The sequence below is a fragment of the Cuculus canorus genome, chromosome Z, assembly GCF_017976375.1.
Source record: "Cuculus canorus isolate bCucCan1 chromosome Z, bCucCan1.pri, whole genome shotgun sequence".
NCBI classification, from domain to species: Eukaryota; Metazoa; Chordata; class Aves; order Cuculiformes; family Cuculidae; genus Cuculus; species Cuculus canorus.
In genome coordinates this window covers 39,983,069-39,995,846 of record NC_071441.1, presented here as the reverse complement: position 1 = coordinate 39,995,846, position 12,778 = coordinate 39,983,069, and the positions used below count along the sequence as shown (strand labels likewise).

General features: G+C 40.0%; 1 protein-coding gene across 1 annotated transcript in view; it reads right to left on the bottom strand.

The window, feature by feature from the left end:
* Positions 1–1,192: 1,192 nt before the first annotated feature.
* SLC28A3 (solute carrier family 28 member 3) overlaps positions 1,193–12,778 on the bottom strand; it is a 43,672-nt gene continuing 32,086 nt past the window's right edge. The window contains exons 12-17 of the mRNA XM_054054625.1: positions 12,494–12,662; positions 10,742–10,939; positions 7,615–7,696; positions 6,660–6,758; positions 4,237–4,360; positions 1,193–2,350 (exon numbers count right to left, since the gene is read on the bottom strand). Of these exons, the coding sequence (XP_053910600.1) occupies positions 2,248–2,350; positions 4,237–4,360; positions 6,660–6,758; positions 7,615–7,696; positions 10,742–10,939; positions 12,494–12,662 (775 nt within the window). The 3' untranslated portion in view covers positions 1,193–2,247. The remainder of the gene's footprint in view (positions 2,351–4,236; positions 4,361–6,659; positions 6,759–7,614; positions 7,697–10,741; positions 10,940–12,493; positions 12,663–12,778) is intronic.

The following is a 12,778-nucleotide window of genomic DNA, read 5'->3' as shown; positions in this document are numbered from 1 at the left end:
ATGTTGACAGAAATATGTTCCTGGGTGCTAACAGTTGAAGGTCCAAGCTGCGAGGTTAACTCCAAGGAGGTGAAATGCACAGTCACCTTTTTGTGTTGAGAAAGACCCAAAGACCTCTATGCTGAATTCTAGCACCATCACAAGGACAGAGGGAAAATAGCCACCTGAAAACATGATGGTACTTGTTAGCCACCCTCTCCTGCTTTTGATTCTTTTATTTGCAACATGTAGGATGCAATGTCCCATCTATATCATCTTTTGATTAAGCTACCAGCAAACCAGATGGACAAAGTCTTTGGCCAGTTGTAGGAAGAGCAATGTCATGTATCCTCTACTAAAACTGTCCTCCATGTAATCCTACTAGAGACAAGTGTTAAAGAAACCAAACACACTACATCACTTCTGTAGGAGGAAGGCTGCTGCCTCAATCTGCTTAGAGGATTTTTTAAAGTTCATGCATGATTGCCTTTACTAGGTGGAGTAGACCTTTTAAACAACTTACAATTGTGGGAATGGGAAGAGCAGTGATTTCAAAAAGCTAATATTAAACAGAGGATGATAGCAGCAAGGAGGGAGTGTGCTAGTGATGACTAATAAACAGGAGCTTGAAGTGTGTTCTGCTTGACAGCAACAGGTAATGTTTCTAATTAATTTCCCTTGAGAAAATGTATTTCCCTATTTCAGAGACTAAACTTATCTGAAAAGTAAACCCTGCTGTAATCAGGATGCTGGCTAAAAACTGTGAACCAAACCCATGTAGTTTATTTAGTACAGGTTTGCATAAAATATTTAAGCATTTATATGTCATAATCAACATTAGCAACATGCTTCAAAACCACTAAAAACTGAGGTTGGCATGCAGTCTCCTAAATCTAGGTGGATGAGGCCAAAAACACCTAACAACATGAAACATTGTGACAAAAATCACAAGTAGCAGTAATACTGGCATTTATAATTTTTCAGAGAATTAATAAAATTAGCTTTACAGGAAACTAGCATATTTTGAAATGAGTCAAATAAATGTCCCCTGAAAACAGCTGCTCTTGCAGCTGTCTAAATTTATGAATCTGGATTTCCCTGAACAGATCATTTAATAATTAATGGAAGACTGCAAAGTTAGTTAAAACAGTAACTATCGTGATAGACTGGTTAATTTCCATTTGCATAAGTTTTATTTGGTGTGTAAGTCAGAACCTTCTTATGTTTCTGTACTTCCGTTCTTGGCTTTTTTCACAAGTCTTCACTATTAACAATGTCATAGGATAGGAATATATGCATATACATAGACATAAATCTTTGGCAAAACAGCCTGCAAAGAACTTTCCAGTTTTGGAGTTCACGAAAGGTCTGAAGCTTAGAAAGATAAAACACATTCCTCTTTAACAGGATCTTCTAGAGGTCTTCAGGAGTGCTTAAGACTGTGACCTGATTTTACCCACGTTTGATTGGCAGCATAGCTCTATGGGTTTTGGTAGATATACTGCCCTGATTTCCTGGTTGGTGACTCCAGGATGAACCTTCACAAGCGTTGACAACAAAGACTGAGAAGAATTTATAGAGGAAACCTTCCTAGGAGTCTGGACGTTTCCATTCATGTGAGTTACCTCTACACAAGGACCAAACTCCTGGATCAAATTATGGCCTGGATACCTCTGTGGGCAGAATGAAAGTGGCTGGGGCACACAGTGACTAGATCCTGATTTGGATGCTCCAGTGACCAAGCTGATGAGGTGCACCATGTATTAGTACCTCAGTACACATTCAGCCATGGTTACCAGAAGGAGGGTGCAGAGATTTCTGAGAACAGAGTAATTTATCCTTGTGTGGTAAAAACACTTGCTTGACATCAAAAAGAGCTGAAATAATATTAGGAATGAGTAATAATTCTAAACGTTATTTCTAGTTAAAAAGTTTCTGTAAGTGGCAGTCAAATCCTCTCAATCTGATTTTCTTCTTGCCTACAGCAGTTTAATTCTACAATTTCAGGGTAGAAATGAAATCAGGCAGATCAGGCTCAGAAATGTTCTGTTATGATGAGAAGAGAGATCTGCAGCAGGAAGTGTCTTGCATTTATCCCACTTTAATTTATGAGTTATACCAAACAAGTCAGAGGAATTGGGATGGTAAGAGATGGAAAATACAGGTTGAGGGTGAGAGAAGTCATACTTGTGGGAATTGGTTTACTACCTTTCTACCAGGGAACACAGCTCTTATTTGTGATCTATCCCCTAAAAATAAAGGCTTAATTCAAGTGCAATGAAAAGAAGATTGATCCAGTATTTGGCAACATCCTTTCCAGGAACTCAGGCTGTAGTTTCCTCCAAGGAATATCTCCTGTGAATGATGTACACTGGGGAAGGATATAAAAGCAGAAATCAGATACAGCCCTTTTCTCTATGGGAAACAAAAAATATACCTATTTACCCATACATGTGTAAGTATATGTAGTATTTGCATACATACATGCACATTCACACACACATGCACACACACACAGTTTCTTCAAAGCAATTTGAATGTGTTACAATTTAAATGAGAAATGAAACAGAGAGAAAACTTTCAAAATACTAGCCAAGTGCCATGACCAGAGTCTCCTTTTTCATCAGGACGATGCCTGGTTTTCTGTATAAAATTCTTGTGCCTTAGGTGTATCTTCCTAGATAACTAAAATGATTGAGGATTTCACTTCATTATTTAAGGTTTTTACATCTTCAAAGTGTGTGTTAAACACTGAATCAGGTGAAAACAAAGGAAATTCTTGCCTTTGTGAAAGTCTGGTAGAGTTAAAATTGGTGTGATGAGGAAAGAGTGATGAAGAAATATGATGAAGGGATATACTCAATATCACAGTCGATTTTTACTGCGCCAAAAAGGTTTTGACACTGGTTCAATATCATAACAAACTCATTTGAAACATTGGGTTGCAAGAACAGAAATTTCTTGCAGTGATATGGAAGAAGTGCTGATATTCAAGCAGAAGCTGGTAATCTCGATACAAACACGAATAATTTTTTTTAAATTACCCTTCTCTGAATAGCTGAAATCTAAAAATATTACCATAAAAATAAGGCCACCTTATATATTGTATACTCCTGTATTCAAAGCTACATTTTATGCCAAGACATGGAAGGAAGAAATATATGTGTCAAAGAAATAATACAGAAAAAATAGTCACCCGAAGTTAGAATTGGAATTTTTATTCCTGACACTAGTCTTTATCCTAAGAAGATGTAACAAGATCCCTCCCTACTGTTCTACTTCCCCACTTTAGTTAAGCAAGGAGGTGTGAAAGTGGTCCAGTGAGATAAAAGCAATTCTGAAAAATTTCCCCATTTGAAGATTTTTGCCAAGAGAATTCTTGCAAATTAGATTACAGCAACATTGCTGTTACATTTACATGGTTTGTTTTTATTGTAGAAAATGATTTAATCTTAGACCATTGCCTTTGCTAAAACAAATATGAAGAGGATCTCAAATGTGAAAAGACATCCTCTTTTCAACAGCATGGGAAAAAAAAAGGATGAATTGGAGTGTTTACTTCTAAAGCAAACAGATGTGAAAATGTAAAAAAAAAGGACATTAGGCCAAACTTAAATGGTTCTTACCATAATCTAAATACATAGTCCCTTGGCTCATTTTGAGATAGTATGAATTCTGTCTCAATATATTCCTTATTTAATACCATTATTTATTTTTTTCTCTGTCTTGAGGATTTGCCTCAGAATATTTTTCTGCTTCAAATGTGTGTAAAATGTCATATATAGGGCACAATTACTATTATCTTCAGCAAGATTCATAGTCATCAGAAGGAAAAGATCCTGGGGTTTTTTCAGCTAGGGTTATCCTCAGATATTATGTTAACAGTATGTTAGTTCAAACATTTGTTTTATTTTTGTTAATATTTGAGATGGGGTTTCAGCTAGACCGCTTTACACAATCATCTATCTTTAGCACTTCAGGAAGCTCAGGTTTGGACAACGATGTTTTCAGTTCTCTGTTGGTTCTCTATTTGGTGTGAGAAAAGCCCAAGAAAAGCAAAACACTTCAGGAGCATTAGAATACTCATTCCTTTAACAGATGCAAGCTCATGGAAAGCAGATGCCTAAGAAAAAAACCCAAATGCACGGAAAGCAGATGCCTAAGAAAAAAATCCAAACACCAAAGATAAAATTAGGCTATCAGAGAATATGTGAGCTCCCTAAACTATGCTGACAGAACCATACAGTTTCTCAATACCTGCTGAAGAGTTGCTGGCAGCATTCAACTAGCTCTGTGCTGTTGGCAGGGAAGTCTGTGAAGTTGAAGGCATTTCCTAATAAGATGCTGCAAGGAACTTCCAGAACAGGGACAGTCAGCATTCCTGTGAAATAAGAAACAATCTTCCTAATGAGTAATGAACAGGAAGGTAAGACTTGGGAATGTCAGCCACTGGGGCATGGTCAGACAAAACGTTCTGGTTGGCACAATATTACCCTCTGAGATGGTTCTGTAAAGGTGCGAAATTAAACCCCTTGAACCATGACCTTTTTGAAAAATTCAAACAATTTTACTGAGTTGCATTAAAGAGTAACCACAAATATTTTTTTTGTACACGTAGAAACTGAACTGTGGCAACCTGTGACAATTAGAACATTTAGTTTTTCTGCCCCTTTTAATACTACTGAAAAGGTATGCTAATGCTTTTTTCATTACCAGGCCAGTGAGATCTCATTTGTTATAATGGAGCTATGCTGCATTTATAGTCGTGCATGAAAATATAGGACATTTTCTTTTGTTTTGAATTGAGATAGCTACAGTTTATTTACCCTTGCTTTGCCAGGTGTTCCCCAGAATGCCCTATAAATAGTAATGTCAACATTCATTACAGTAATGGAGACACTAAAACATGAAAGTGACAGGTCCTTATTGTACCTGCTGTTGTGGAACCCGAACACATTTTTAACATGTTTGTATCTTAACTGAGGTAGCAGAAATTACTTGGCTCTTCTTCCTTCTTCTGGGCATAAGGAAAGCACCTGCCATGGCAGGATGAGTGCAACGAAATTTTCTCTCCAAAGCAGATTTTTTTGTTTTGGAAAGATTTCTCAAATTTCTCTGATCACAATTTTGTTCTAAAAGGCCAGGAGTGTGAGACAACACATTTTAGTAAGACTTGCTAATTCCACAGTTATACAGAGTAGTGTCACATATTAAAACATTACAGAGGGTTGTGAGACTAATGACATTTCAAGTGTTTTATAACCTGCACAAAATAGTATGGACCTATCCTTAACATGTATGTTTCTGTTGCTGCAGTGAACACAAAGGGATAGGGAAGCTGTGGTAGAAACAGACATGCTGCTTTCAGCTTCATAAAACACCAATATCTACCTTTACTGGAGGCACCTTCATCACGCAATTCTGCACATCACGTGCTCAGAAAAGAAAGCTAGGAAAGGGATTGTTAAACACTGGGGATAAAATGTTACCTGCTGTATCATACCTCATCATTTAATCAATCTTTTGAATCATTAATATTATGTTGCTTTTAATTTCCTACCTGAAACAGCTGGTACATTGTGACTCTTTGCCCAGCTTGGAAGTGAGACTTTGAAAATAAGGATCCATGGTTGAGTCCTACCTTAGGAGAGTTTCATTAACTTAAATGCCCTGTGGGAATACTAGCAGCCCAAAACATCAATTTAACATTAAGGCAAAAAGTTGTTCAGCTTCCCCCATGCTCCTTCTCTGTTACACTGTCCTTTCCCAACTGTATCTTGGGCTGCATCAAAAGAAGTGTGGCCAGCAGGTCGAGGGAGGTGATTCTGTCCCTCTGTTCCTCTCTTGTGAGACCTCATCTGGAGTATCGTGTCCAGTTCCAGAATCCTTAACATAAGAAGGATATAGAGGTTTTGGAACAGGTCCAGAGGAGGGCTACAAAGATGGTCAGAGGGCTGGAGCACCTCCCATACTAAGACAGGCTGAGATAGTTGGAGTTGTTCAGCCTGAAGAAGAGAAGGCTCCAAGGAGAGCTTATAGTGACCTTCCAATACCTGAAGGGGCTACAAGAAAGCCGGGGAGGGACTGTTCACAAAGGCTTGTAGTGATAGGACGAGGGCCAATGGGAGGGGCAGATTTAGACTAGACATAAGGAGGAATTTCTTCACCATGAAAGCGGTGAGGCACTGGCACAGGTTGCCCAGGGAAGCTGTGTCTGCCTCATCCCTGGAGATGTTCAAGGTCAAGTTGGATGGAGCCTTGGGCAGCTTGATCCAGTGGGAGGTGTCCCTGCCCATGGCAGGTGGGTTGGAACTGGATGATCTTTGAAGTCCTGTCCAACTCAAACTAGTCTATGATTCTACGATTCTATGATTCTGTGATTAATAATTACTGCCGTATTTCTGTAGGCAGCAGCTTGGAGGAGGGATTGTAGCCCATCCACAGCTTGCTTTGTTCATCAGTCATGTGTTACGTGCAGACTAATAAAAAAAAAAAAGAGAGAGACAGGACATAATGGAAAAAACAAAATAAACCCTTTCCTCTTCCAGAATTCAGGAACACCTTTCCTTGCATACTGTCAATTCTGCCAAATGCAAAACTCTAGTCGCAAAACTCTTGTGACACCACCATGCCACCCTGTGGTCACTGGCTACCTGTGACACCGAAGCCGGGCACCTTACCTGCCACACAAGCCGTCATGAAACAGGCGATAGTTCCTGCAATCATTGCTCTGAAAGCACCACCCGCTATCTCCTTTTTCTTTGAAGGAGCAATGCTTGCTAGGAAGAAAAACAAATTGTGTGTTAAACATAAATACTTATAGATGAAGATACAAAGAAGACGAACCGAACCTGCCAGCTCTCCCACCACAAGAAGAAATTCTCACCCTGCATTTTGAAACAGGAGAAACAAAGGGAAATAAGACAGATTTTAGCTGGCCACATGAAGGCTTAGTGCCAGTGTTGGCTCTCTCTGTGAAGAAAGTAGCTTGTATAAAATGACGATTTCTGTTTGGCTTTAGCAATGTGCATGTTTGGGTTGGCTGATGGTGGCTTTCAGAAGCAAATCCTGGGCACAGTACTAGAGTCCTGCACAGCAGCTGGTTCTTGCTCCTTCATGCTGGCCCACTGCTGATACTGCAGAGCCCACCTGGGCTTCACGGTAAAAGCACCCACCAGCAATTCTGGCCACCTGGTGATGAACCCAGATGGTTTCTGAATTTTTCTTTCTCCCTTGAGATCTGAAAAGCCTTGTTCCTTCTTTCCCTATAAGCACATGCGTGACACTTTTGCTGGAAAGTCAACTTTGCCTTTCAAACCAGCAGGCTACAGTGATGGCTTGTGCCTCCTGAAGCCTGATGATTGTAGTAGTTTAGACTTGCAGTGTGAGGGCTGGAGAGGGATGACTATTGGTAGCGGTTGGTCTCCTTGTCTTGCCCTTACACCTTCTCTCAGTACCTTCACAACAAAACCTGTGCCCCTCAGCGAGCCCTTCTATGCAGAGTTGTGTGCTGGGTCTTGGCAGAGCAGCTGCTCAGACCCTAATGCTGACAAGCATCACCAACAGCCTGTTCCTTTGAGTGTTTTCTTTGGGATTTGCTTTGCCAAATAAATCATCCATGAGAGGTGTTCTTACTCAGGCCTCCTATTACCAGTCCCAGAGATCCGAAGTTGGCAAACCCACAAAGAGCATAGGTGGCAATGACTTCAGAGCGAACCTGGAAAACAAACACACATACCTTTGAGTGGTTTGAGACAGATTGTGCTGATTTGGAGGTCTGAAAACATGACGTTGTGGCTTAGGGTTCCAAGTACTAAAATCACTGTTTTGCTTGGTTGCAGCCCTAGAGTGTGTCTTTCAACATGGCAGTTTTATTCCCTTGCTGAAAAGTACAGCCTTTCATGCTCACAGCCTATGTGAGGACTCGTGTGGTGGTTTTATTTTTCATGTGTATGGCTGTGCCTTGTTGAATAGACTACTCATAATTAAAGAAAAAAAGTGTTAGTAGCAATTTAGCTGCTGTTTTGTAAAGGTATGAGTCAGAGAGCTTTAACTCTGCTTGTTTGTAGCTGGACTGCCTCTATAACACTGTTGAAATCTCAAGTTTTGGTACCTATCCCTTACTTCTTTGTCCCTGAACAATCAGAGTGCTCCATATGCAGAGCTGCTCTGTACATGTTCCACTCTGTGCACAGAGGAGGAAAAGGGAATCAGTTCTCCTAGATAATGTGTGCTTTGATGTGATAACAGGTAGAGGGATATTATGATTTAGGAATCCCCATGAGTGGCTTATTTCGTCCCTGACTTCAGCCACCTTTCTCCCCTTGGAAGACAGCAGCTCAGTCTGGACCTCAGAGCAGAGACAAGGCTGGGTTCCCTTTGCCCCCATGGAGGGACCCCTCACAGGACACACAATGACTTTGGGTGAAATCAGGATATATATCTTGCAAATCCTGAGACAAATGTAGTTCAACCATTTTGGAAGAGGAAGAAACATATCTCAGCAAATGTATTTCTGTACCCGTGGCAGCTCTGAACTCCTATTTATTGTGTTTCAAGTCCAGGCTGAAAATGCCTGAGTGTTCTAGTAGGCTTCCTGTTTATTAGAAGTTTCTCTGTTTTCATTACTATTTTATGAAAACAAATTTGTAGGTATTTTCATTCACTGCACAGAGGCTCTGAATCATAGAATTGCTGGGCTGGAAAAGACCTTTGAGATGATTGAGTCCAACCATACCTGTACACTACTAAACCATACCCCTGAGTACTTCATCTACCTGTGTTTTAAATACCTCCAGGAATAGTGACTCAACCATCTCCCTGGGCAGCCTGTGCCAGTGCCTGCCAACACCTTTAGTGAAGAAATTTTTCCCAATGTCCTATCTGAACCTCCCCTGGCACAGCCTGGGGCCATTTCCTCTTGTTTTATCACCTCCTACTTGGAACAAGAGACCAACATCCATTTCTCTACAATCTCCTTTCAGGTGCTTGTAGACACCGATAAGGTCTCCCCTCAGCCTCCTTTTCTCTAGGCTAAACAACCCCAGTTCCCTTAGCCACTCCTCATAATACTTGTTCTCAAGCACCTTTACCAGCTTTGTTGCTCTTCTCTGGACACACTCCAACACCTCAATGTCCTTCTTGTAGTGAGGGGCCCAAAACTGAACACAGCATTTCAGATGTGGCTTCACCAGTGCCAAGTACAGCGGCACAATCACGTTGTGTACTGTGAGTTCCCTGCTTTCGCTTGTACTTTCCTAGCTCTTGAAATAGGAAGCCTTATTATTACTTCAAGTGAGGAAGTTCAGAAGACTGCAGGTTCACTTGCTCTGACTGAGTATCTGCCTGGATGTATTAGACAGCTCTGAAGCTGAAGAAGAATTAAAAGTGGAAGTCAAGCACACTCTTACCTGAAATGTTATGACATAATTAAAATCATTACTGAGTGCTTTTTACTAGTGTTATGAATCATAATGACTTTTATATCTCAGAGTTTTTTATCATGGAAGCCCATTTAGGTCTATATTGGTATTAGAAGTGAACATCGAAGTTCTATACGACATCGTTGAAAGAAAAAAAAGAAGGAAAATGATGAAATACAGTTGATGGGATCTGAATTTTAAGGCTGACTTTTAGATTAAAAAAAAACCAAATCATATATTCACTCACTCAGGAGTTGAGAGTCTTATTCCCTTTGTAGAGTGTAGCATGACTATAGGAGGGCAGATCAAAGGTTCACCTTGCCCAGGATCTAATTTCCAGGAAACCCAGGAAGACTAGTAATGGATTCTTATGTGTAAGCATACGTGTATTTGATCAGATCACCTGGCTTTCTACCTCCACTTGTGAAATATGTTCTGGCAATAAAGAATGTAAGTGGTCGGGAACATATTTTTGGTTTCTATATGAGACAATTATCCACAACATCCCACTAGATTAAATTAAGATTAAAAGCTGTACAAAAGAAGACTTCCTAGTAAGGGTCCTCTACAATGACAGTTTATCTTGATATGAGGAAGAAAGGCCAATACAAGAACAACGCTAGTTGTTACGTTTTTTGTTGCTTGTGCTTAGAATGAGGACAAATTCAGCACAAGCTGGGCATGCAGATGCCGGATGTGGGAGCAGTCATGGGTGCAAAAGTCAGCCTTGATCAATGCATGCCCTTTGTGCACGTACCCAGCATCCCCTCTGTATTGTCATTCTCTATGTATTGTCCTCATTTTTTTCTGGTTGGATTCAATGCAGCAAGAAAGGCGTATGCCATGTAATATGTGTTTTGTATTACTGCCTTCTGTACAGGGGACAATAACCTCCAGCAGAGGTGTGCCAGCAATATCTTAAACATCATCATCTAAAGCTTGCTGGATGCCTTTCTTGAAGCTTAATGCTTCACTAAACCTCCGCAGTTCCTGCCCAGGATTTTCCTGGGAGAGTACCTCACAGGCAAGTGCTAGCTAAGAATGAGGAAAGAAAAAACTCATCCTGAAGACAGTCTTGGTCTGGTGTGCAGTGTCCTGTGGGACACTGCATATTTCCCAAAACTATGCTTATCTTTTGCTATGCTTCTTTGAGACAGCTAGTGTGACAACAGTTGTGGCAGCCTCACAAAGGAATACTCTTTTCATAGGTGATCTCTATTACTGAAAATACACCCTTTATGTCACCATTTTGCCTTTGTGCCTATTTTAAAAGAATAAGTTGAGTTTCAGCAGAAAAGTACTAGATCAAATAAATCTTCAGAAGAGAAAATGTTACTTACAGTCATATACTGTTTCACACCATTAACGTACATGCTCCCACCCTTTTCTCGGCTATGAATCAGTTTCGAGAGGCGCTCATAAGCCACAAATTCATTGAAGAAAGTTTTGTAACCTAGTAGTCCACCGACAATAAAACTGTCATCCCAGTCTACCCCCATCATGAACGAGAATGGCATGAAGAGATAAGCACAGATGTTCTGCAAAATACATAACACAAAGCAGGTCAAAAGATATGGTTGGTCAAAGAACAATGGCTTGTCTTAAGTTCTCTAAATTTAAAATAAGGATGGTATTACTTCAGCAGGGCCTTGAAATTGGCTTTGAATTCTTTCTGCCAACATGTCTGGGGGGTTTTCTTGTGATAAGGAGCGCTTGACTGAGCAATTTTCAAAACACTAACCCAACATCTATATATAAACAAAGGAATCAGGTACATGGCTAATTTTACATCTAAAGTGAAACAAAGTTCCTGTGCCTTTTTTTCCCCCAACAATGGCTTCAGTCTGCATAGTGTTTGAAACAAAGAAGCAAGGTTCAGTTAAAAGTGCTGATAAAGAGTATTGAGAAGCCTGTTTCTTCTGCTGATTAAATCAAGTGTATTAATCAACATGCTTAATTACCAGGTTATTGGACTCCAACTGGTGTAAACAAAAGACTGTCTCTGCATAAAAGCTATGCATCTGACATAATTAAAGTTGTACTTTAAATTAATTTTAATTAATTTAATTAAATGTACTTTTAATTAAAAGCATTATGTAATTTTTCTTAAAAAATCCCATATCATATTATAGCTTATTTTTGCAGAAGAGAGAAAATCACTGCAGCTGTGAAAGGGTTTGGTCAGATTGTCTTTAGTGAATGTAACTGAGGCGTTTAAGCAGTTACCGCTCTTGTTTGGTTTCTCTGCCTCCAAAAAGCTAGAAGTTAGTGTCTCTGAAAAGGGATGGTTGGCTGAAGGCAATGTCTCTGTGGGTAGCAGGCTACCTACTATCAGTTGAAATCTTACTTCATCCAGCAGTTATGCATGAGTACGGCTGAAAAACGTGCATTTGTGCCTTTCCTCTGCTGTAGGTGCCTGTGTAGCAGGATAATCTGTGGAAGCTATGCAGTGCAGCATTTTAGTATTGCTGAAGCCACATCTGCTAAGTGACTATTCACTTCTGCAACACCTTCATCACAATGTTATATCCCTGTTTCACACGGCACTTGTATTAGGAGCTTGCAAAAGGAAAAGCTCAAAACTATTGCAATAAGGTTACTGCATTGGGTCAAAAATGATGCACTGAACTAAGTTAAAAAAAAGAGGTACTGTTTAAAACATGTTTGCTCAGCTGAGTGATTTGGGTGCAATTTTATGAGTTAATCGTGTTGAGAACCAACCGGTATTAACTAAGTGACTAGTCTGACTGTGCCCCATTGTCCTTATCTAAGTGAAGCTAGTGAGCATTAAGGATTGGGTGGAGCTCTCTAAAGCTAAAGCCAATGTAACGTTTGCACTGAAAGAGAAACCAATGACTTGACAAGTGTGTAACAGACAGATCGGCTGCACTGCCAAGTCAGTGGAGGCAGGTGCTAGCATACAATGTTCTGTAAACGTACTCTGCTAGTCAGCAAAAAAACAGTGGAAAATTACATGAGACTACTGGATACAGAGATATTTACATGGCTACAAAATCTACACACAGGCACTTAATTTAAGAAAGAAAAATTATGCATGTATATAAGCTGCACAAAGGACCTGAAGACTTTACCTCAAAGTTCAGCTGCGGATAATCAAACAGATTGCCCACCCAAGAGAGGGCTGAGTCAAGGAAAGCCAGCAGGGCAAGGAAGGCGATCAGATTCACAGCAATGTTTGCCACCAATGGTATGGAGGTAGAGGCACCTTGACTGGCTGCTTCCAGTAAGTTCTTTGCTTCACTTTATGAATGAAAAGAAAACCAGAGTGTGAACATTTTAAATTCAAGAACAAAAAATAGAACTAAGAGTTACATGGACTTGATTAGAAATCTTCTAATGAAGCTGTTTGCTCACTC